We start from the raw sequence: 24,814 nt of genomic DNA, 5'->3' as shown, positions 1-24,814 counted from the left end.
TCAAATTCCTTAAATATGACAAAAAATCTTTAAAATGCTTAATTGCTTAAAAATGCAATTGCAGTGCCAATACATTGCCTCCAGGTGGCTGATGAATAACCCATCTTGTCAGTCAAACCCTGATTTAAAAAAGTCCTTTACACTGGATAAGATGACCGTAGAGCTTAGTGCGGTTCTTTTTTGAGGAAATACTGCAGATCTCTTACGATTTTGTCAAACACACAGGCTGCATTTTCCCTTTCCTCTCTGTACATTTGTCGTTGATAAACATGTAACCAAAATCTGTTAACAGCTCCCTCTAGTGGCAACATTTCCCTATTCCTCTCGGGTTTATTGTTTCAGGGAATGACCTGAAACTTCAGCGGCTCCATTACAGGGTGATGATATCTCCGATTCTCAGCTTTGCCTGTTAAACATGCTATATATCTTGCTGCGTGGGTAAATAAATATGCCAGATTTGTTTCTGTTCCTAACAGCTCCAACAGGGTGATTTTGGCCTGCAGTCTGCCACAGACATGTCCACTTAAATACACAAAGAGAAAATGTGTTAAAGAGGAAAAAGAGGATGGGATGATAAGGAAGGGATGGAGAGGTAGTACTTTTTCCCCCCTGTGTGTGGATTGGAATGGCCCCTCGGGCAGTGTAAGGGGATCCTTTGATGGCTTCAACTCAGGGAGAGAGCAAACAAAACTCAAGGAAGGGAGGAAATGAGGGGAGGGAGGAAGAAGGCTGGTAGTAAAGGACTCAAACAGAGGGACTTTATCAGAACCTACTGGCTTCAGGCTGCGGTGGTCGCTTCACTTCCTCCTTGGCTAAAAGCACACCGGAGAGGAGGAGGAGGAGGAAGAGGGAGGTGCCCTCTCTGAGCTTTTTTCTTTTTTCATAAAAAAAACCCCCATTGAACTAGGGTTGAAACTGAAAAAGGGTAAGTCTTGTAAAAGCAGAGCAGCACTCTTGCTCTCCTTCATTCTTACTGTTTCCTGTTTAAGGAAGCCATTTTGTAACTCTGCTTGGAGGCACAGCTAAGTTTGTTTTGGTTTGTGCTAACACCCCCTCCCTCCCTCTCTCTCTCTCCCCAGCCCCCCTCCCCCCTCCTTCCTTCGCCGGGCGAGTTTCAACTTTGGACTTTCTCCTCTGCTGGGCAACTTTCATTTTGGAACACGAGAGCCAAGAGAAGGCAGAAGGTGGGAGGTTGGTAGAGCCTCCTCCCCGCCACAGACTCACTATCCGTCTCTTCAGGAACCTTCACGCGCTGCTCATGCTTGAGATGCCTCTGCAATAACAGGAGCAACCGGACCGAAGAGTCAAGAGAAGCAGCTCGAAAGGATTCACACAGCGTACAGGAAAAGACTTTCTTTGTGGACACAGGACGCGCAGGAGCCCCCAGCCAGTTCCTCAGCGTGTCTGTTTGTGTGTGTGTGTGTGTGTTTCCATGTGTCATTGTGTGTTTCTGGCTCCACTAAGACAGTTTGAATGACTGTGACCAGACTACACCCTGGCATGTCTTTGTGAGCGCGTTGAGCTGCAGACAGGACTCTGAATGGCTAACGCGAGCCCCTGTATGTCCTCAGGGGCCATGACCCAGGTCTTCTTTCCTCCCGGGGGCTCCTCGCCGCCCGTTTCATCTGTGATGCAGCAAGGAACACCCATACCCGTGGCTCCTATGCCCGTGCAGGGCACTTTCCCAGCTATGGACCTGTCGTCCGGGCAGGGTCCCGGCGGCGTCGTGATGCCATCTTTACCTCCCACTCCAGCCGGCGTCTCCTTCATCATCCAGATCGGCCTGACCAGAGAATCGGTCCTGATGCCCCTGACTGCTGACCTGGCCTATGTGAAACAGATTGCCTGCTCCATCGTCGACACCAAGGTAGAAAGTGCGTGTGGGTCTGGGTGTCAAAGGAAGTGGGCACAAAATCGTTTGTTTACAGGTGAATGGAAGCGTTTTAGTCTCCGAAGCAGGAAAAGCGAACCTAGCAGCTGCGGCACTCAAGCGCATGAAAACCACATTTTTTGGTTGTAATTACAGCAATTAGTTATTCCCATTCACACAGTGGGCAGAGAACGGCAGCTCAGTTGGTTTTGTCATGCCACATCTAGCAGCGCGGAGCAGGATAGGGATGTTGTCAGCTCACACCAACGTCAACAAAGTCATTGTCCTGTGGCACGACTTCCCTCACTGGTGTTGTTTATTTTTCTATTTGGTTAAAAATATCAAAAAGATGTGCAGCTAAATGTTTTTAAAGGCATCAGGGTGATTTCAGCACTATGGGGAGTTGAAACGCAGGGCATGGGTGCGGTGGGAGTCAGCCATGCAGATGAAGGTTGTGACTCCTCTGCAAATCAAGATGTTTAGGCTGTTTTGCATATTTATCGCAAGCGCACATCTGGGCGAATTTGGCCTTTTACGCTCCAGCGATTCCTTCTGTCCAATTTGAATAACCATTTATGTCAGAAGATTTCAGTTTTACTCCCTGGTGTGCATGCTTTTTATACCTATAACAGAACTTCGTTATCAACCAGTTAAGTGATAATGTCCTTTTTAAAACAGGAAGTAATGGCATCATGGGAGATGGGCCACCAGTTTTCATTCTCAGAGTGGTTTTGGTAAACTGTCCAGCGCCAACACATCCGGGAAACGTTCGGCGCCCTCAGCAGCCACCTTAGCTGCCCTACTAATTCGCCCTGACGTGGGCTTTGTTTGTCCCTCTCATATGATTGGTCGCCTGCCCTGGGCCAGCTTGTCTGTGGCCTTTGTTGCTTGGAGAATATTCAGTGATTGATTAAAGACAAACGCGCTGAACTCAAACAAACTCCGGCTGAAACCAACTTTAGGGATTAATGGATTTTAATGTAGCCAAGTTTTATTTTTGAAGATGAAAGCAAATCGTTTTTAGTTTTAGTTGGTTTCTAAGGGTCGTTATGCCAATAATCCCAGATAAACAGTTTTTCACATGCGTGAGAGTTTCGTATGTAGTTCTTATTACATGCTAGCATGTTGGAAAAGAAGCCGGTAGGTAGCAGAAAGTCGAAAGGTCAGTTCGACATGCAGAGTGAAAGTACTAAACAAGCAATGTCACAGCTCTATTATGGATGTCCTGTCCAATCAAGACTCAACGTCTTCTGTATTTATTTTGTAAACATTCGGCACAAATTAGCAGGCCGTGTTCGGCGGCATCTGCTGTACATAAAGATAAAGACTCCCGAAGCCAGACAGAAAAGTTTGCTCCAAGTCTGATGGCCTGTTCATGGGTATTGAGGAAGCTACGCAACTCCCCCCAAATCTCCTCCATGCTGAACTCCTGCTGAGCGAGGAGGTCCAACTTCTAGGTATGACAACTGAACAATAGACAGCTTGTCCCCGTCCCGCTGACTGCATGTGACACATGAACTGGACCCTGTGCACATGCATGACTGCTTTCATTGGTGTATTTAGAGGGGCTGTGAAAGCCGTTTGGGAACCCCACCGCCCCCGCCCAGTCACCTCCCGTCCCAGAAAGGGTGAGTCACCGCTGCTGTTTATTCACGGGCTCCTTGTGTTCCACTGACACGTTTTTCCATCCGATTCTCAGCCAGCGAGCAGCTCCCAGACTTATATTTTCAGCAGAATTGGGATCTCGGCGTTGACTCCCACCTTTCAAATCCCTGAGGAGCACCTTTTGTCCACATGGCCATTCTCTGCGCCATGACCCATCCTAGAATCTAGCCTAGAACCAGAGGTCCATCTCCCTGCGACCCGCTGCTTAGGCCCCGCTCACATCTTCATTACAGTCGCTACTTCCTCTGCTCATTTGGATGTCGCTATCAGTCCCAATATTATCTTTCTTTTCAATTTTGATCTGATTCCTCTGACCCTCATTGGGAAAACTGCCCCCTCCTCTACTTCCTGTCCTGCCCCTCCCTCTTTACCTACTATCGCCTCTTTACTTCCGCTCCCTGCCAATGGAGCTCCAGCTTCCTTCTCATTCCGCCACCAGTTCATCCCCACTTTCCCTCAGTGAATTCAGACCTTGCAGAACAGCACACTCAGGTTTGGGTGTGTTTACTTTGTCTTCTGCTCCAACTCCCGAAGGTGTGTCAGTCTAATGAGTCCTATTTTTCCAACAACGTGCCACTTGAAGTCACCGTTGACGGGCGGCTGTTAGCGTGACGTTAGTGGGTGTGTTGCAGCCCATGTGCGAACGCAAGCACGGACTTGTCGAGCTGCGTTGGTGCGAGCCCGAGTCACGTTACTGGAAACATTTCTGTGGTTTGACGACACATCTAATGGACTGTGAGCGGCGTCATGCTTCAGTAGCAGCGGCGGCGTTTGTCATGGCCGAATATGCGATCGAATTCTTGCTCAGACCCATGAAAATGTGTCACTGGTTGCGAATTGAAATATAATTCTAAGTTAGGAGAAAAGTGGGAAATTCTTGGATTAGATTAAAGCCCTGCTCTGATCTTAATGCTGTACCTATCTGATAAACATCAGGGAGTCTGGGCCGGCGTGGGTGGGAATGCAGGTTTTGCCAGAGCAGTTTGTGTTTAACTGTGGCAATATTTAACATTTCGATGGGCTTCAGTGAGGCTGACAGTCCTACCCCCGACTGTGGAGAAACGCGCGTCGTCCGGAGGATGCGTTAAAAAGGGCGGCTGAGCCTCACGGCTGCGAATCGAACGGAAAATCCTTTCGAAACGCTGTCGGATTCCAGGATGGAAACTACATGATAACAGTTAATACCTGGGTAGAAACTCGCATCACTGACAGAAAAGTGCCACATTTGGGCAACGTGGAACATTCTTACAGAATAAAAAGCTCTTAAATACACATTTTTTTATACAGGAATGTATAAATACACTTGAGGTCCTCGGTCAACCCGTAGGCTGAACTAAGAAACAGGGTAGGAAAGGTGTATTTATTTATTTATTTTAAAGTTGCAGTGACCTCCTGGCACCGGTAGCGAACCCGCAGGGTCCAACACAAACATCTTTTTTGGTCTGTTGGGAACTGGTCACCCATGAAACCACCACAGGGTAAAATATAGTCCATCCCGCTTCTTTTTGGAGGTGCTGGACTTTCTAAAAGAAAAAAAACACACATCCTGAGAGCATACTGAAACCTGTGGCACATGTTTAAACATCTGAGCTTTACTGTAAAACTGCATTTCAGCCAAGTCAAACAGGTGGTTTTTCAAATTAGTTCACAGAAACACAAAGGAATATCACACATGCACATGCACACACACACACACACCCTTGGCCATTGTTTCCACCTCCGTTTTGGAAGGGCCCTTTTCTTTATCTCTTTCCCTAGAGGAGCACTTTGACCTTGGGAATGGGATCATACACATCACCTCCTGTTTACCTCACTCTCTTGCACTTTAATTCCGTGTACGTGCACATATGTGCACATACACACCTTGTAAAACGATAGCTGGCCCTGACTTTCCAGATAAAGGCCCAGTATCTTTATTGTTTGTGTGAAACCTGTGGTGGCGGTGGATGCATATTCCATTCCCCTGTATTTCAGTCAGACGGTGAGCTGATGTCAGGAGATTCCTGATGTCTAAAAAAAAAAAATCAATCAATTAATTAAAAAGCCATTCAACAGCCATTCAAAGACGGTCCTTTCACTGTCCTGAGCCTTTTGATGAGTATTTACCGTTGGATTTGGCAGACGCTAGCAGGTGGGGTTTCAGTTGGAAAATACACGCGACAATATTAATGCTATAAAGGAAATGGTGTCAGTTTTCATGTACCGTGCCCTTTGTGTGTGTGTGTGTGTGTGTGTGTGTGTGTGTGTGTGTGTATGTGTGTGTGTGCCTCTGGTGCATTTGCATGCTAGCTGAACAGCTTTGCATGATCGACCATGCCTGGTGTCTTCTGTCCGCTGGCTTTGTATTGTTTAGGAAGCTGGGTGCACGCAGAGATACCTGATCAGTCAAATAACACAACGCTACCCAGTGCCAGGTGTGTGTGTGTGCGTGAGGGAAGAAAAGATGGAAGGATAGACTGGATTTAAATATGTAGGCTAATACTGCATTCAATGATACTAATTAACCCCCCCCCCCCCCCATCCCCCCCATTTAACTGTTCCCAAAGGTTTGTATTGACAGAAAAATAATCCAAAAAATATGTAGGTCTGCAGTGTTTTGATTTAAATGCGTGCTAATCACTTGCTGTAAGATGCTTGATTGGCAAAGTTCACGTGCTTTTAGGGTTCCAGCATCGGTGCAAAGAGACCTCATGATAACATAATCTGGAGATTAGCGACGGTCCGAACGGTTCTGTGCCGTAATCCTGCTAAGAGCCCGGAGTAGTGGCAAGCGAGCAGCATTTGTGGGAAGTATCCACGTGGAGACTTTGTACCAGTTGGCTAAAGATTGGTTATGTCAGAAACGGCCCAACAAAAGAGCTCTTTGAGAGTGGGGAGACACAGCAAATGGATGATCACAAACGCTGACACGCACAGACTATATATTTACTCAGATTGCATAGCTCTCCTTGTTCGGACATTTGCTTCCTTGAAATCACCTCTCTACACTTTGGTTTAGTGACATTTCAAAAACCAAAAAACAGCTTTGAAGAACTCTTGTAGGATTTTCTTTTGAGCCTGAATGTGTTTGCATGTTGTAAACATGCGTGAGGCTCCAGAACAACATGCCAGCAGACCTGCACACCTCTCCCACCCCATTCTTTATCTAGAATGATGAAACAAAATTTTATTATGTTAACATTCGATGGTAAGTGAGGCTAAATGTACCAAGCTGCAGAACATTAACATTAAATTCCTAAAGTGGATCAATTCACCTTCTCAGATCACTTCACTTTAAAGTCATATCAGCAGTTTTCTGTCTAAGCCGGCTGCAGACTACAGAAAAACAGGTGTCCTCTGTATGTTTGGATGGAGTGTTTGCATGGAGCAAAACACAATAAATCACAGTCGAGTAGATTGTTCAATATAAAAGAGTCCTGTTTGAAAGGATTTCAAACAGACGCGGCCACGTGTTTGTCATATGACTGGAGCTCAGCCTCTAGCGTTTGTTCTCTGTTAGAATTGAATTTGAAAAGAGGACATCAGGGGAGAAATGGGGGTCCACAAGAGAGGGAATGACTCAGAGCGCAGCAATGTGCCCACTGTGTGTGTGTGTGTGTGTGTGTGTGTCTCAACATGCAGATTTATTTGCTTAATGATGTACAAATATTTTAAATTGTGAAACAAAGAAATGTCCTTTAGGTGATTTTGTAGGTTCACACTAATAATAGTTTTAATCTTTTCTATTAAAGCAGAAGATTGAGCAGTTATTAATGTGTCTCAGTCCGAAGCAGCAATATGATGAAATGACGGAATCTGTGGATCAACATGAGGCCACAGAGGATGAAAAACAGTCATTTCTGTCCTCAGGCAACAGGCAGCGTGTCAGATAAATGGTCTGAAAGAAGTGAAATATGACTCGATCTATTACTATGTTGCCATATTACCACAAAGGGAAGTCTTTTCTAATCAAGAAATAAAAACATGGCATTTATTTCCCTTCTTTTCTGAACATTTCTGGTTTTTGTGCAGCTGTTTCGCTCCACCATCACATAAAAATCTTAAAGAGTAGTCGCACACAAATGAAACTATGGATATTTGTGTGCCATCTCATAGAAATGTGGCTGTTTGAGTATAATATGCAGAATGATAATCAGGAAAATATCAAATTTTATTGGATGCCTTGCGGTCCCCAAACACAAAACCCTGTACAGAAGCCACCTTAACCTCAAACGCACCATTGACCCGCAGTCATAAACATATAGAACTCCTGTAAACATAGAATATAATGCACAGGTGAATACAAACGCTTCTGTTTTCTTCAAAATAAAAGCGCAAACAAATCTTAAACCTTTAACCGCTCAACAGAAGAACGATGCCGAATTTCAATTATTTTATTCTGTAATTAGTAAAGAATGTTCTGCTTGTGTACGGACGTGAGTTCTGCTCTCTCGAACGAAGCCTGTGCTCTGTCTCGCTCTCCTGCCACGAATCACTGGCTTGTTCGTTTTGCAAAGTGGACCCAGTCCAAGGTTTCCTATCAACTTACCTACTCAGAACCAAGCCAAAAGAGGGGAGGAGGAGTGGGAGGAGGAAGATGAGGAGGGGGTCTGTCTACTAACAAAGCCTGGCTCTAGAATAGCAGCGTATGTCTCCTTTATCCCCAAACCCCTCTCTTCTGCCTGGTCACGGCGCTCGTGTTACCTCCCTTTCCTCCTCCAAGCTTCAAGCAGAATGAAAGGCTTTGTCTCTCTGCTCCTGCTCTCGAATACACACACACGCTTGCACGCACACACGCACGCACACACACACACACACACACACACACACACACACACACACACGGGTCTGATCTAATTTCATGTGTCATCCACCGTGTTCGTGCATAAACACGCATACAAATGATTTATTTTTCTTTGATTTTTACCACAAAGTCGTCAAAAGTCATGACGACCGACACTTTTTTGACATACTTATATACTTTATCCACCCAGCGTTATCAAGCGTTGTGATTTCCCAAATAAAAAGTAGCCTTTACTCTTATTTTGACCATTCAGATCACAGAATCAGTTGTGGATGGTTGGGTGTGTGTTTTCACTCAATCCCATCACACACCTATAAAGTTCCAGATTCCTTTGGAGCGTTGGAATGATTATTTTTCCTATTAGACAACCACAATTTTGCACATATTGCGTTCAGTTTTTTCAGGCCTGTGAATTCACATTTAGAGTGACTAGAAAACCGAGTGTGTGCCAATTTTCCACCTTGTCATCTTCATCCACCGCAAGGAATTTGAAAACTGGTGATATCATCTTGGGAAAAAAGTTTAACAATCAATGCCAGCATCAGAGCTGCAATCGCTCCCTCCTTCACTGCTCTGTGTGGATACTGTTACTAGTTACAGGGAGATTTTATCTGTTTTTACACAGATGGGACACGCGTCTTTGTGTGTGTGCGTGTGACAGAGAGAGAGAGGGAGAGGGAGAGAGAGACAGAGGAGGGAAGTTTGTGAGAGAGAGAGGGAGAGAAAAAGAGAGAGAGAGAAAGCTTTAAATTCCTGACCTGGTTGTTGTCAACATACCAGAGATGCTACAATTGCATGAAACCTGTGAGACTGGAGGAGGTGAGGGGTTAAATATCTGTGTATATATCTGTCTCTCACTCACACTCACACACGCACACAAACACTCACACACGGAAAACATGAAAGTATGAGACTACAATATTTCACAACGTCCGAGTGCGCAAAGGTCAATATTGAATCAATCTGTATTGATTCATATTTTCACAAAATGAAAGTACAAACGAAAAGATGCTACAAATTTAGCTCATTAGCACAAAGTGGAACACAGAGTGATTCCTCCTCAGTCAGTATGTCAGACCATTTAGAAGTTCTGACCTTTGTGCAGTCACCTAGTTTCCCACCTGTGTGTGTGTGTGTGTGTATGTGTTTGTGTGTGCTTTGTCAGTCTATGTGTGAAAGATTAACAGGACTAAAAAGATTCAACAAATCAATGATTCAGATCTACAAAACCTGGCTTTGACGTCACTTCATTCTTCAGGCCATCCCTGCGTATACACTCTGTCTCCTTGTTGTCCTCCGCCTGCGGCCAAACCCAGCTCACGCATGATGTCACGGAAGTGCTCTCTTTTCTTAATCTGCTGCCACAGAGCTGTCAATCTCCCCTGCATTCGACTGCGTCACGTTCATCTTTTAACAACAAAAGTGTTTCTTTTTCCCCTCTCATGGCCTGTAGCAAAGATTCTACAGGTGTTTAGGTGTCAGATTTTGTCATCTATTCCGCCTTGTTGTCAGCGTGTGACCTCACTGGGGTTAAAAATAGTGTCAGGATGGAAATTCTTTTGTTCCATCTCCAACCGTCGGCACTAGAAGGGGGAAAAAAAATTCCTGCGTTGCCTAAAGCTGTTGTCAGGATCTAATGAGGGCAGAGTGTTGACGTCTTTGCATACCTGTTTCCAAGGTAACCCCTCATTAAACACTTCTTCGCTTGCAGAGAAGGGTGCTCGGCTCTTCCCGAGCCTTCTGTCGAGATGGGGCCGATTGGCGTGCACCATGCTTTCATGCGTCTATAGTTTAAAGGCACGTGACGTGTGAAATGGATGGATTAGGTTCCCTGTGCTGTTCAGATGCACCTCGGCGTGGACGACCATGTAAGGCTATGGAGGTCACAGAGTCGTCTCACGCGTCGCATGATGCCTCTCGCCTGCTGATCACGCGCTACGTCCTCCTGTTCTGGACGCAGAAGAACTGCAGCAGGCCTGCAGTGTTTCTATAACCTCCTCCACTGTGTAAACACAAATCCAGGTCCTGTCGCCCTGTAAATCCTCACACTCCTCCTGTTGCTACCGAGCAGAAATTGTATTGCTTTGATGCAGAGAATTCTCCTCTGTGTTCATGCATGTGTGTCTTCTGCATCCTTTTTTAGCCCTTTCCCCTCAGACCTATGCTTTTATGTTTTTACACGTGACTTCACACTTTTTAGAAAAGACCCAGACTGCATTTATAGCATCAGGTTGCCGTTTCCTATGTCGTTGTGGCAACATGGTTATTGGTAATAACTCAACGTGAAAAACAAAGATATGGGTTTGTGGTCAACACTGTTTAAGGATGCAGAAGTCCAGCGGTGTTGTGAGAACGAAGGCCTCGTGGCCCAGGGCGCTTGGGAACATGTCTCCTTTGTTTTGGAGAACTTGTGGAGTTTCCCCTCATTTATGTAGGATAAACAATAAAGCCATGATGTCATAAAACAGCTAGAAGAGCAGGTGGAGCGTAGGTTACATCTCAAGAATCAGGTCGTTATTGCCTGTGCTTATTGCAGCGAAGCATTTTGTGTGTGTGTGTGTGTGTGTGTGTGTGTGTGTGTTTGTGAGAGAGCAGGGGAAGTGATGGGGAAGATGAAAAGCAGAAGCAAGAGTATGGCTCTGCAGGACATAAAAGTCTTCATGCATGCATTTTTAAACGGCCCCAAAATACATTTTAATTTTATATACAAATTACTGGGTAATACAGTATTCTGATACAGTACTGTAGGGATCATTCACTTGTTTATATAATGCAGTGTTTGTATAGATTTTTAGAAATAATATGATATGTTTTACTATATTAGGTAAGTATTATTGTGTTAAACTCCTGGTCAATAACACAGCTCTATATCACTGTTGGAATTTCACACATGAATTTTGCACGCACAAAACTACATAAATATGAAACCTGCCAGTTGGCTTCTGCATCTTTCTCTGCTGCTGTAGTTCGCTAACGTGGAATAAATTAAGTTCTCCCCTTGTTAGTAGTATTGGTTCATTTAGGTAATTTAGTGACATGAATAGATCTACAGATTATAATTAACTGGAAACATGAAAAGGTGCAATCTTTTCAATAATATTGGTATGTTAAAAAGTACTGGAAATACCAAATATGGTCAAAATGAAAGATAAACTGAGACAGGCCAGGTTCCCATAATGGAGATGTTGGAGTGTCTCCCAGTAGCCACCAGGAAAGCAACAGGAAGACGAACAGGAGATGTTTCGCCATCAGCTGGGAGTCTCAGCTCAACTTAATATGCACGTGTTTGGGAGGACACAGAATACCTTGAATCACACCTTTGTTCATGATGTAATTATGGCCACAGATTTACTGACCTTCCACCTTTCATCCTTTCATGGGCTACCTTTGAAAATATAGCTCAAGAAACTACACAGAATACTTTTCTCTCAACTGTAAAGGTTGTGCTCTTCCTCACATGGCCATAAAACAAACTGTATCTCCAAGGTTGACGTCTGAAAGAAAACAGCAGGGAAGGATAAAAACAACCAGGGGATGTTGAGGGAGGGGTGAAAAGTGTTTAGTCTGTAATTCATCATGGCTGCACCGAGCTGCAAGAATAGTGCAGCCAATGTGGAGCAACTTGTTTTGTGGTAAACCAAAGAAAGTGGCCTGTGACAGGCCTGTCTCCAGGCAAACCGCACGTTGCTCTGCACTGTGCAGCCCCTGCAGCTCTCCAAGCATCTCCCCACGTCTACAGCGAACGTGCACAGGTGACGATGAAATCACGGCGCCAATTGTGCCATTTTTCACTCCTTCCAGCATGAACATTAAGACCCGTGCATCCACCCCACCCTGCACTGCCACTGCAAAACAGAAAGACGGGGAGGAAAAAAAGGTCATTTTCCCTGAGGTCAAACAAGTTTTCGCGCATATTTTGCTTTTGGGCCGAGCTGCGGAGGCTCGTGGGCAGCACAGATGTGGCAGCTGCGCTTGTGGTCTGCTGTGGAGACGCAAGATAATAACATTTGTTTTTGAAATGCCCAGGAAAGAGCGAGGTCTACCAATACCAGCGCGATGCTGAGGGGTCGTTCCCGAGCTGGGCGGGGTGCTCCGCTGATCCCAGCTTTGATGGTGTTTGCAGTTAGAGGCAGGGCCGCCATGCGTGCACTTATTATGCAATGGTAGCTGTGGGTTTTCAGTCTGGACTTGGGAGACGCTTGGAGACTCCTCTCATTAGCGTCTGCGTTGTCTAATTTACTGACATTTGTGTTGGCGTCTGGTGGGTTTAAAAGCTTGTTCGCAAGCTAGAAATTGAAAGAAATCCCTACAAGCGAACACACTTTTCTTACTTGAGGTAGCCATTCGAAGGGACAGTCATTTTGATTTGAATTTGACTTCCTCATTAGATATTATCCTCTCTTGCTGCCTCAGTTCACGGGAGATGTTTTCAAAACTGTTAATATTAAATGCTGAACTTGATGGATTATTCATGTTAAAAGAGATGCTGGGTGCATCTCAAACAGCCTATTCTTACATTCCCGAGGATGAAAATCCTTTCAAGGCTAACATGTGCTTTGCTGTCCCTGATTTATTTAAAGAGAAATGCTGTACATCAGGAACTAAGAATCCATCTGATAAAAGTTTTAAAGTCTGGTATCAAAATATAAATCAGTCTGGTTGCAGAGGTCATAAACCGTGCAGAAGTCTGACCAGGCCAAATTCACAGTTCCTCTTAGTTACCTTTGTAACCTCCTGACTTCTCTAAATAATTATTGTACCTTTTTTATCATGCATGAATCGTGTTTACAGTATATGGAAATGCTGCAATGGGTTGATCTTTTAACTGAGCTTGTAATTCTCCCGGTCCTCGATGTTTGTGAAATCATATGAGAAGCTTTAGCAGGTTATAAAGAATAAAGGCCACTTTGTGTGTGTTGATGGTGCGTTCAGGGGCCCATTTGGGAGGCGCGGATGGTACTGTGTCGCCTGGCAAGCGCTGAGACCAGGCCTGGACTCTGAAAAAGGCAATGTGGAGTGTGTGTGTGTGTGTGTGTGTGTGTGTGCGTGTGTGTGTGTGTGTGTGTGTGTGTGCGCACCCATGTGCGGAAATGAAAGGAAATGGGGAGCGTGGTTGTATTCTTCCGGGTGTGTCTGTTGTGAAGAGGAGGTGTGTGTGTGAGTTTCCAAGATGAAGACCGAGGTTCCTTTCCTGTAAATTCTTAGAATCTGGTCTAAATCTTGTATCCTCCAAAAGAAAAACAACAACAAGGAACAGTGGATAGATGAGTTGCTTTTCCATAGGTGTGTGTGTGTGTGTGTGTGTGTGTGTGTGTGTGTGTGTGTGTGTGTGTGTGTTAACTATTCAGGAGTGCAGAGTTTCCCTATTACTGCCTGTTTTGTTGTGCTTGCTGCTGAATAACACCAAAAATCCTCATATTCTCGGTAATACTTTTTACTGTGTAAAATTCAGTCATCGACGTTTGAACTTCCTGATGTTTACAGGGGTCACATCGGGAACTGAAACACTTCTCGATCAGACTGAATTGGCTGACTTCTCTCATATAAAACTTTTGTGATTGTGCAACATCTGTCAGTTGACCCTCCTCACTTGTCAGTTTTCTCTTTTTCTGTCTTCATAGTTTCCTGAGTGCGGCTTTTACGGCATCTATGACAAGATTTTGTTGTTCAAACACGACACATCCACCAACAACATCCTGCAACTTGTCAAAAATGCCGGTGATATCCAGGAGGGAGATCTGGTGGAGGTGGTGCTCTCTGGTAAGCAAGCTGCTGCTCTCAGTGTGTGTCACACCCCTGTAGAAGACTATTTATCATTTTAATCCCTCGTGCCAGTATATTGTATTGTACCACCCACTGTGACCTCATTCGTCCTTTGCAACTCCTTTCAGCTGCAGCCACCTTTGAAGATTTCCAGATTCGTCCTCATGCGCTCAACGTGCACTCGTACCGAGCTCCGGCCTTCTGTGACCACTGCGGAGAGATGCTGTTTGGACTCGTCAGACAAGGGCTCAAATGTGATGGTGAGGCTTCCAAAGACTGTGAAACAAGAACTCTGACTTTGACGAATCCATCTTGCCGGTACTATGATACATGCCGCCCCCTGCAGGTTGCGGCCTGAACTACCACAAGCGCTGTGCATTCAGCATCCCGAACAACTGCAGTGGAGCTCGCAAGCGGCGCCTGTCCACCACCTCCCTGGGCAGCAGCCAGTCCCTGCGTCTCTCCATCACCGATTCGGGGTACAGTGTGGGGACGACTTCAACCTGCACCGAGGAGAGCAGCCTCATCCGCTCACACACACAAATGGTACTAATCCATTCATTTGTTGTTGTAAAGGCCATCACATCAATCTACGTTTGTCCCTGAATTTATCAGGTTTTCAGGTGGAAAGCAAGAGTAAATACACAAAAAGTCCGATATTGTTTTGAACTTTATAATAATCAACATGGCCTCTCTCTGCTAGCCGCGGACCCCCAGTGAGGCGCGGCGCTTCTACACAGGTCGGCCTGTCCATTTGGACAAAATCCTGATGAGCAAGGTGAAGGTGCCCCACACGTTCGCGGTCCACTCGTACACACGCCCGACCGTGTGCCAGTACTGCAAGCGGCTCCTGCGGGGGCTGTTCCGGCAGGGCCTTCAGTGCAAAGGTGCCAAAGAATATCAATGTGACACCTAATCAGTCATATTTCACACAATTATAGTAAGTGCTTTGTTTTATTAGACTGCAAGTTCAACTGCCATAAACGCTGTGCGTACAAAGTTCCCAATGACTGCCTTGGGGAAACCATCGGAGGTGAGGGATAATAAAGATACAATTTTTCCATTGTGATAGCGAGTGCGTGTTAGCCCTGCATGAATTGTAACAATGTTGTTTCCTCATATGCATGTTTCCTTAATGCAAAATGCATTTACCTAGTTTCTTAACCATTATAACACTATCTAACATGACTGAAACTCGATCTTTTTATCTTCTCAGAAAACAGAAGTAACACTGGTGAGTATCCTCTGTACTCAGCAGCCATGCGTGTGAAGGTCACCTGAGTCATCACCATGGCGATTATAGGGCGTCGTTTTCCACCAGATTTTACACGTCGATGTGCATAATTGCTGTCCTGGTTTATGTGCCCCAGACATGTTGAGTCCCAGTGCAGACCCTGAGGTCCCCATGGACTACAGCACCGAGTATGATGCCTCGGACAAGTCTTCGATCGATGATTCTGATGAGGCCTGCAGCATCCCTGGGTCCTTCTCTCCTGACAACAGCCAGAATGGAGTCAGCGGCGATCAAAAGTAGGACGTTTTGGCTTTTCAGATAAACCTGGAAGCCAAGGATGGTTGTTTCCCCCACTGATCGCCTGAGGTCTGTTCTCCCCCCCCCCAGTGTTTACATTCCACTAATGAGGGTGGTGCAGTCGGTGAGACAGACAACACGCCGGTCCAGCACGGCCATCAAGGAAGGATGGATGGTTCACTACAGCGATAAAGACACACTGGTAAGATCTTTCACACTGGGTTGATTCGCATTCTAATCTCTGACAAAGTCAATGTAGAAAATGAAGTGAATATTTCTGCAAGAAGTGAATTTTAGTCATAATTTAAAGTGGTGCTGACGACTCCTTGGCATGGTTAAGAAAAAAAGAGTACATTTGCCCACTTTGGGCAAAATATTGTGCCCATCCTAAACCCTGTAATCTGTTCCCGCCTATTGGGGAACTGTTAAACGGTGACCACTAGAGGGCACCACAAATAATCTTTGTAGCGTCAATCTCACATATTCAATAAAGGACATACAATAATCAGTCTTGCTGTTTAAAAATCAGCTTTATGTTTATTTTTCATCACAATGAGCATTCATTATAATTAGGAACTTTCCAGTGAACAAAAGTGGGACTTTTCTTCCCAGTGTGTTTCAATTGGTTTCATATTAGTAGCGGAGCATAGAAACGCCCATTGTAATCTGCAAACACATGGTTTTATGGGGCAGATTTCATTATTTATTGTTGTAGAACAAATGAGTCACTCTTGAACTCCTCCAGTTGGAACAAACTGGCAGCATATCATCAGATCTTATGCACAAATCTTTATCCTGGTGTGGTAAATCTGCCGCAGTGCCATTCTCCCCCATTATTGTTTTGCTTCCACATTTTGCTAAATGTTGTAATAATCCCACTTAAAGATAAAACGCCGCCATAGAGAATTCCGATGCTTGTTGTTTGTTTTCTGAGGCTGCAGTAGATACAGAAATGGCCTTGAGGTCCTCAGCCGCCTTTCTGCTTTGTTCTTTCTGTGCTTTGCAGCTAAATTGATTTGGTTTCACATGTGAGTGTACGTCTGTCAAAGAAAGTCTGAATTTATCGGCGACGGCGCTCTCCTGCGCACTGAAAGAAACCCAGCCAAAGTCTGTTCTGGCTCCTAACTTGTCTGACCTCAGAGAAACGTTCCACTGTCTCTCTCTGCTCATCTGTCCTTTCTGGCTTCACTAACAGCTGTCTTTTCTTCTGCTTTTGTCCATCCTTTCTTTGTTTCCACCATCTCCTCCTCACCTGCAGCTCCTGCTCGTCCTCCTCGTCTTTGCCTTCTCGGTGATCCCTGAACATCACCGCTCTCCTCCTCTTTCTGCAAACTCTAAATGCGCTGCCATAGCTTCAGTTCCCGTCCTCATCCCGTCCTTGTCCAACTTCAACAGAGAAAGAGGCACTACTGGCGTCTGGACTGTAAATGCATCATACTTTTCCAGAACAACAACTCCAACAAGTACTACAAGGTAAAAACAGCTATGATCACACCTGCTTCACTTGTCCGACTGTCCGCTACATCACCCTCTACATCCCTCCCATAGGAGATTCCTTTGTCAGAGATCCTGGAGGTGCGTCCTGCCAGAAACTTTGCTCTGGTCCCGGCGGGCACGAACCCTCACTGCTTCGAGCTCATTACTGGCACCATGTGCTACTTTGTCGGGGAGGACCCCAACACCCTCCCTCCTCTGCCCCCGAGCAACTCACAGACTCTGCCCCCGACCCCTCCCTCCCCGAGCCAGGTCGCTCCCAACAGCGGCGTGGGCCGGGAGGTGGCCAAGGCGTGGGCCAGTGCCATCCACCAAGCCCTCATGCCTGTCAGCTTTCAGGATGCGCCGCCGGCTGCAGGAAACACAACTCATAGTGAGTAAATCTGCAAGGTTGAGAAACATAAAAGTACTTTACAAGGACAAAAACACACCAAAATTGTAAAAAATAACAGTGTTACACTGAAGGACCGTGTAAACATTTTAACACTAATAAACTCAGTGGCGAACCGTGCATTTCACACCTAGGCCTTCAGTAGTGCTCCGTCTGAATCACTCAACCCCTCATTAACCATTTTGTTATAAAAACAACCCCAGTTTATTATGCATAAATGAGCCTTATGTTGCATATTGAACATTTCTGTAGCCACAATAAATACCTCAACTGAATAAACAAACAAACAAAGTCTCGTTCTGCAACAACATTGATTTCACTTTAGAGGGCCTGCAGAACGGATAGTGAAGGCCTTTGACTTTGACCCAGCCTGGCAACAAAGGATAGCGGAAATGTGATTGGTTAAATCATCCAATATGAAAATACATGTCCAGAAGCAGCATCACCATCGGAAACACAATAAAAGGAAATAGAACTAGACAGACCATTTAGAATTATTTTTTAAGTATAAAAAAATATAATTAATGTGATTAGGATACTTTTTAGGCCAGCAGAGAAGGCCTCGAATGCCCTGAGAGCCCACCACTGAATAAACTATTACTGACATTTGAACTACATTCATATTGGCTTTTATATAATTCCTGATGAACAATAAGATGTGAAAATGCAGTTTTTTGGCCACCTCCCATCTGTTTTAGTTTTTGGAGATATACTTTCTGGTCTTTTGTTTTAGCTGATCAGAAGGTTTGTGGAACTTACGGTACACTTTGAAGGTAGCAACTGTAAAACCAATCTCATTTATTTTCAGGACAAGCTTCCATCAGCATATCTGTGTCCAACAGTCAAATACAGGAGAACGTGGTACGACCTTTTTGTTCATCTTTGGAACTTATCACAAGCTTCAAAAATCCATTAGATTGAGTTCTGAATGCTCTCTTATAGGACATTGGTACAGTCTACCAGATCTTTGCTGATGAAGTCCTGGGATCTGGCCAATTTGGAGTGGTTTATGGAGGTAAGTGTAATGACGCTGTCTGAGCTAATACTAGCTGCCTTATGTTAGCTTCATTAAAATATCTCACGTGCATTAAACACACAAACTTCTACTGTCCATTAGGAAAGCACAGGATGACGGGCAGGGATGTAGCCGTCAAAGTCATTGACAAGCTTCGCTTCCCCACCAAGCAGGAGAGCCAGCTGAGGAACGAAGTGGCCATACTGCAGGTAAAAACACACCATCAGTGCAGGTTTGCCGGTGGCCCTGAGCAGCAGATATTTTGTAACATAATGATGATGACACATGTGATGTTGGTAGACATGAGTCATGATGCCAGACAACCACAACATCAACTAAGTAATTTTCCAAGGAAGTGTAAAATACTTTTTCTCTAGAAAACTATTTCATTAAGCGTCTGAGAAATCCCTTTAACCTTTTGTGGAGAAGAGTAATTCCCTCAATCATAACGCTGAATGAAACCCTGACAAATTTTTATTGTGGTACCAGGCATCATGGTGCCATGTGGGTCACCCTTCCAATGTAATAGATGGGATTAATAAAAATTAGGGCATGTGTATGTTTCATATTTCTGGTGAGGAAAACCAGAGCAAACTTGCTGTCTGTTTAATTAAAGGATCGTCTTAAGGTGCATCCCAACGGGATCTCTCCTGCTTTTAACCCCCCCCCCCCCCCCCCCCCGCCTTATATCATCTGTCAGTACGGCATTTATGAAAGTTGAATTTTAAACTGGAAAACAATGGTTGCAACACTCAATTTATTGCTATTATTTCGCAACAAAACGTTTTATAAATCTTTGCTTGCTGTTTATCGTTTAACAACTGGTTTGAACATGATCACCTGCCTGTTTGGCAGATAAAAAAGCTTAAATGATCATGTATGCTCCTACTTTATCTGCAACTTTCCTTACATCCACTGTGCTGCCACTGAACCAATAGTTTTAGAGGACAACATTTACATCAGAGTTATTTCACTTCAGTTTTTACTATTATTATCTTTAATAGTATTATTCATTTTTACTGTGCGACCAAAATGAAGACAACTGCTGCATTAATGAGAACAGAAATCAGTGTAGTTGACCAGCAGGTGGAGACACTTACTCTTGGATGTGGTCCAAACACATTTTATGGCTCTGACCCGACATCCTTCCCCTGTGTTAAATGTCTCTGCGGTATTTGGTTTCTCTTTCTTACCCTTTCACACCAAATTCATTCACCCCATTTTTCAAACATTTGACATGACCTGCCCTCTTCTTTTCCCCCTCACAACCCTCCGCCAGGGTTTACGTCACTTAGGCATCGTGAACCTGGAGCGCATGTTTGAGACCCCGGAGAAAGTGTTTGTTGTGATGGAGAAGCTCCATGGCGACATGCTGGAGATGATCCTCTCCAGTGAAAAAGGCAGACTCCCCGAGAGGCTCACCAAGTTCCTCATCACACAGGTGCGCTGGTGGTTTTTGTAGATGCCAACAGACTTTGGGTTTCCACACGTCACCACTCCACTTTTGATTTTTTTTTTTTTAAACTTTCATATCCTGTTTGTGTACTTTCACGGCTAGATTCTCGTAGCATTGAGGCACCTGCACTTTAAGAACATTGTTCACTGTGACCTGAAACCAGAAAACGTGCTGCTCGCCTCTGCGGATCCCTTCCCACAGGTACACACATGCAAAGGTTTTGACACTTGTTCTGCTGCACATAACCCTTATACTGACATACATCACACTTTAGAGTGAGAGCTGCGGGGGCTCAGTGACATTTTACACATAGTTTTAGGACCAAAACGTCCTCCTTCGTCAGTTCACCACATGCCATCGTATGTCTGGACCACAAGTCTGGGTGGACCTGCAGTTACCGGTAGTCAAGATTTTGCCTTGAAGACTGGTAAAGTTTCTCAAATTTGTTTCAGTTAAAAACCCTTCATTGTTTTTAGTCACTCCACAATATGACATAATTATCATTTGAAACAAATTAATAAACATGGCTTGAATTTATTATTCCATAACACAGTGCGATTTTAGCAAGATATCCTATCATAGCGATGCATTTTCTTGTGGTAATGAGATGAGGTTCACAAAAAGAGTAAATTGGACAACTCTTATCTTATGAATTTAATCTGAGTCAGGAAATCATATATAAAAGAACATAACGAACGAGGCTGTGAAGGATTTTATCACAGTACTATCAGCTATGATGTATCGGTGATGGTATCTGCTCACCACAGTCTTCTGAGCTTTTATTGCCTTAGATTGCATTGCTAACTGCATGACTGAGGTCACTTAGTCTGATGGAAAAGTAGCATATACCTAGCAAACACACCACAAAACACTGAACCCAATGATGCTCATAGTAATTATTATTATTATATTGGTCTTTCTATGCCTTTTCTTTGGAACATTCTCCCCACAATCCAAAGAAATTACCACAACAGTAATTAAAAACTCCAAATTGGCATGAGTGAATCAACTGAGTGCTCTGAAAAACACTAGCGACCTGCCTAATGGGCTCTCTATTCCTGTCTGTCTCCCCACGTCTCCAGGGATGAACTCAAGCATCACTTGTGACTTTGATCAGGAATTAGTGATGGTTAACGGGGGTCTATTTAGGTAGTTCTCATCAAGCTGATAAATGTTAAATTATTTATTCATCTTCCTAATTAGGTTTTAATGATGTGTTTAATGTTATAATAACATGGAGAAATTGACAGCTGAGCCCAACTTTGCCAGCAACGGCAGCGCTCCTGTGATGGAAATCATAGAATTCTTATTTTTTTGTGCCACCAAGTTGATGTGTAAAAATAGCCTCTATTTTGTAAGTATGAATTCTCCCTTCTTTTTTTTTCCAGGTCAAGCTGTGTGACTTTGGATTTGCACGCATCATCGGCGAAAAGTCCTTCCGTCGCTCTGTGGTCGGGACCCCAGCTTACCTGGCGCCGGAGGTTCTGCTCAACCAGGGCTACAACCGCTCACTGGACATGTGGTCGGTTGGTGTCATCATGTACGTCAGCCTGAGCGGGACATTTCCATTTAACGAGGATGAAGACATCAACGACCAGATCCACAATGCTGCCTTCATGTACCCTCCCAACCCATGGAAACAGATCTCAAGTGATGGTAAGAGTTGGGAGGGGATTTTGTGGCTTTACAGAGTAATTTATGTATTTGACTTATCATCAACGGTTGATCTGTATGACTCATCATCAACGGCTGATCTCTCTCCATCTCCTTCAGCCATTGACTTGATCAACAACCTGCTGCAGGTCAAGATGAGGAAGCGCTACAGCGTGGACAAGAGTCTCAGCCACGTCTACTTACAGGTGGGGCATCGAACTCCAGCCACATTCACAGAAACCTGCACTGTCGCCAGGAACATTGTTTAAAGTTTATCTTTGCTGATGTTCTATCCAAATATGGCAACCTTTTGGAGTGTGGTGTTACTTGAAAATGTAAATAGCAAAGTAAGTACTAAACAGATGTAAGCCAGCAGCCTCCAAAGGCATATGTTTTTGGAAATAAATGAGCTGCTGATTGCAGATTATTTATGATTCGCTGCAACTTTAAACAGGTGTCCCATCTCGCAGCTTCCCTATTTGGGTGAAACATGTAGAGCAGTAAAGGGTCGTTCAAGTTCTTCCCGGTATATACGGAAAAGCTGAATATCGAATGATGCCCTCTAAATGCAATAAAAGCCCATTTGCCATGATCTGAAGCGCCTGCGGCTGTAACTTCATCCCCTCTTCTCACTGCTCAGGACTATCAGGCATGGCTGGATCTGCGAGAGCTGGAGACCAAACTGGGAGAGCGTTACATCACCCACGAGAGCGACGACAGCCGCTGGCAGGCCTTCGCCCAGGAGCACACGCTGCCTTACCCCGCCCACTTGGTGCCTCCTCCCCCCGCGCCGGCCTCCGATGATGAGGGAGGGGAGGATGCAGACGTGCAGTGCCTCACGGAGAGAGTCAGCATCCTCTGACCAGAGGTCCTCAGGACGCATTTAGAAATGTGGAGACAAAGCAGGTGATGCTTCGGATCGAGGAATGGAAGGAAGGAGGGCTCGGATGGGTCTGAAGCTAATGATGCGACTTTCACAGCACACGGTCAATGTGGCAGGACTTCATTTTCCATCAATAAATTACAGTTCTCTGCTCCAGATGTCCTTCTGCTCTCAAGCCAAACAGGAAATAGCATGACTGCACCAGTGATCAGCCTGAAAACCTGGTGAACTGTAGGTTTGTGCTGGTAATCATATTTGTCAGCGTGGGGTCAAAACCATCAGCGGGCACTTACTCTTTTCTGTAAATGCAGTTCTGTTGGATATAAGGAATACCGAAGTACGGGAAAGCATTTATGCGGTGACAGCTAATCCGCCACTCATCCGAAGCCACCGGAAGGGTTCTCAGAAAAAAAACAACTCACGCACTTAACGCCATGTATTGCGGTTTTAAATGAAAGCAGGACTGTCCAGAGAGTATTAAAAAATTCATGATGTTTTTATTTCGTCGTTACTGCTCAAGGATTTTACACAACTCCACGTTCGTTGTTGTGAAAGAAGTACAGATCTCTGCTGTCAGGAGGTCCGAAGTACCACATGTGCAACTAAAAGATTCGCTTTGTGGGGGCAGAGATTGTATGTAGCTTGATTATTGATCACTTTATATGTTGCATGTTTCTGTGAAGTAGGTATATGGAGATATGACGTCAAACATACTGTAGTATAAAGGTCCAATATATACATGTAATCCAAACTTTATGTAGTTGTCATATATGTGTAGAGATTTTAAATGCCAACCGAAGCATGGCTTTAGCATTGTAAAGGAGATAATACAGAACTTGAACAATAATTTTGTGTTGAAAGTTTCTTCTATTAATGTGTAACTGATGCATTCATGGACCCCTCTGAAATTCTCCCTTTATGCTTTTTTAATTCAAGACAGTTATATTTGATTAATGCAACATGTGTTATAATGTGCTCACACAAAAGCAAATATTCTCAATTATCAGAGGAAAAGAGACCTTTATTTCATTGTGCTAAGTGGTATTCAAGAGGATCCTGTGGCTATGGAGGCAAAGTGAGAGAACGGTTCCATTCTGTGAGAAGTGCCCTTAAGCCAGCTACTCAGCTCAGAGTACATCCTCAGTCCTGCTGGATAACATCCATCATCGCTGGAAAACAATGAGAGTTGTTACATTTGCTCTTTCGGGCAGCTTTTATGTCTCTGGAGAGCAGGCAGCTTTGTCACTATTCCATCAGGTGCTCTTTGCTGACCTGCATACTGTCTTCACCACAGCAAGAGGGTGTGGGAGCAATGAGGGATAGGCCAAACTTCAGAGAGATTCGCAGTCTTTATTTATAGCTTAGTGGGAAGTAAAATCTAATTTATCATTTTGTCAAGCAGGGAGTTATCCAGGCTGATCCTGTGGAGGGGGCACAGCAGCAGGCCTTTGCTGATGATTTCAAAAAATCATCAGCGTGGCTTGGTAGGACTAGAAACTCTTCTGAATCATCTGCTTTTTCACTTGATATATTGAATCACATTAGCTCATGTGATCAAAAAGTCAAGGATTCTTGTGTTTGCATCATTGTAAATGAACTCCAATAATCTCTAAGCAGCAGCCTCCCAGGCTAATCTAAACCTAAGGGTTTCCAGAATACCAATGTATGAGTTCACATCACTCATCTCTGGAGCAGTATTCACTTTCTGCAGCTTTCTTGGTCTTCCCGGTGTCTAAAAGCACTGACCCTCATGTGAGACAGTGAAAAGCTTCCGCCGACACTTTATATTTGTCCAAATGACACAAAAGTAACATATAATAATGCACGGTCATTCTCTATGCAATTAATTAGATAAAGATTAGTTTGTTGTACTTTCGCGGCCAATAAAAACAGCTAATCAATCAATCAATCTTTATTTATATTGCGTCTTATACAGTTAGAAGTGAGGACATGCTGGGATTGGCACTGAAAAAGAAGTAGGAACTATATGAAAACTGCAAATTGGTGTACATATGGAATAACCTAGAGCAACTACTGGGGTGGGCTGGGTTTGATATTGTTGATGTTGGTCCTACTCTTTTCATTTGGGAACTAAAGGTTGCAAATCTCCCTTGTAAAATGTGGTTAACAGGGTGGGGGAGAGACATCTCCATTACAGTTTGTGTCACATGCTATTACTGAAAACAAAAGCGTTTAATATCAATCTCGGTCATTTCCTCTCACCTGTGTTTCTGGGAAAGTCCACGTTTGATTCATCTTATTTCCAGAAAATATTTGACTGTGGGGAAAATTCAGTTGTTCCATGTATCA

General features: G+C 44.4%; 1 protein-coding gene across 1 annotated transcript; it reads left to right on the top strand.

The window, feature by feature from the left end:
* The first annotated feature begins 776 nt into the window (after window positions 1–776).
* prkd2 (protein kinase D2) lies at window positions 777–23,351 on the top strand. The gene is made up of 20 exons (XM_011608400.2): window positions 777–925; window positions 1,080–1,867; window positions 13,940–14,078; window positions 14,210–14,341; window positions 14,428–14,627; window positions 14,785–14,968; window positions 15,043–15,114; window positions 15,298–15,315; window positions 15,452–15,611; window positions 15,703–15,814; window positions 17,008–17,085; window positions 17,161–17,479; window positions 18,306–18,358; window positions 18,440–18,512; window positions 18,615–18,721; window positions 19,792–19,953; window positions 20,071–20,169; window positions 21,357–21,624; window positions 21,742–21,827; window positions 22,262–23,351. The coding sequence occupies exons 2-20, from the start codon at window positions 1,541–1,543 to the stop codon at window positions 22,481–22,483; spliced, it is 2,811 nt and encodes a 936-aa protein (XP_011606702.1). The 5' UTR covers window positions 777–925; window positions 1,080–1,540; the 3' UTR covers window positions 22,484–23,351.
* The last annotated feature ends 1,463 nt before the right edge of the window (window positions 23,352–24,814 follow it).

The sequence above is a fragment of the Takifugu rubripes genome, chromosome 11 (assembly GCF_901000725.2).
Source record: "Takifugu rubripes chromosome 11, fTakRub1.2, whole genome shotgun sequence".
Taxonomy (NCBI): domain Eukaryota; kingdom Metazoa; phylum Chordata; class Actinopteri; order Tetraodontiformes; family Tetraodontidae; genus Takifugu; species Takifugu rubripes.
The sequence above is the reverse complement of the archived record's forward strand: the minus strand, read 5'-3'. Positions and strand labels throughout refer to the sequence as shown.

Bases quoted from the DNA above. Each gene is read 5' to 3' on its own strand.
- prkd2 (XM_011608400.2), top strand. From the start codon at position 1,541: ATGGCTAACGCGAGCCCCTGTATGTCCTCAGGGGCCATGACCCAGGTC. The intron at 17,480-18,305 runs GTGAGTAAATCT...ATTTATTTTCAG, and splicing joins TGCAGGAAACACAACTCATA to GACAAGCTTCCATCAGCATA. The intron at 21,828-22,261 runs GTGGGGCATCGA...CTCACTGCTCAG, and splicing joins TCAGCCACGTCTACTTACAG to GACTATCAGGCATGGCTGGA.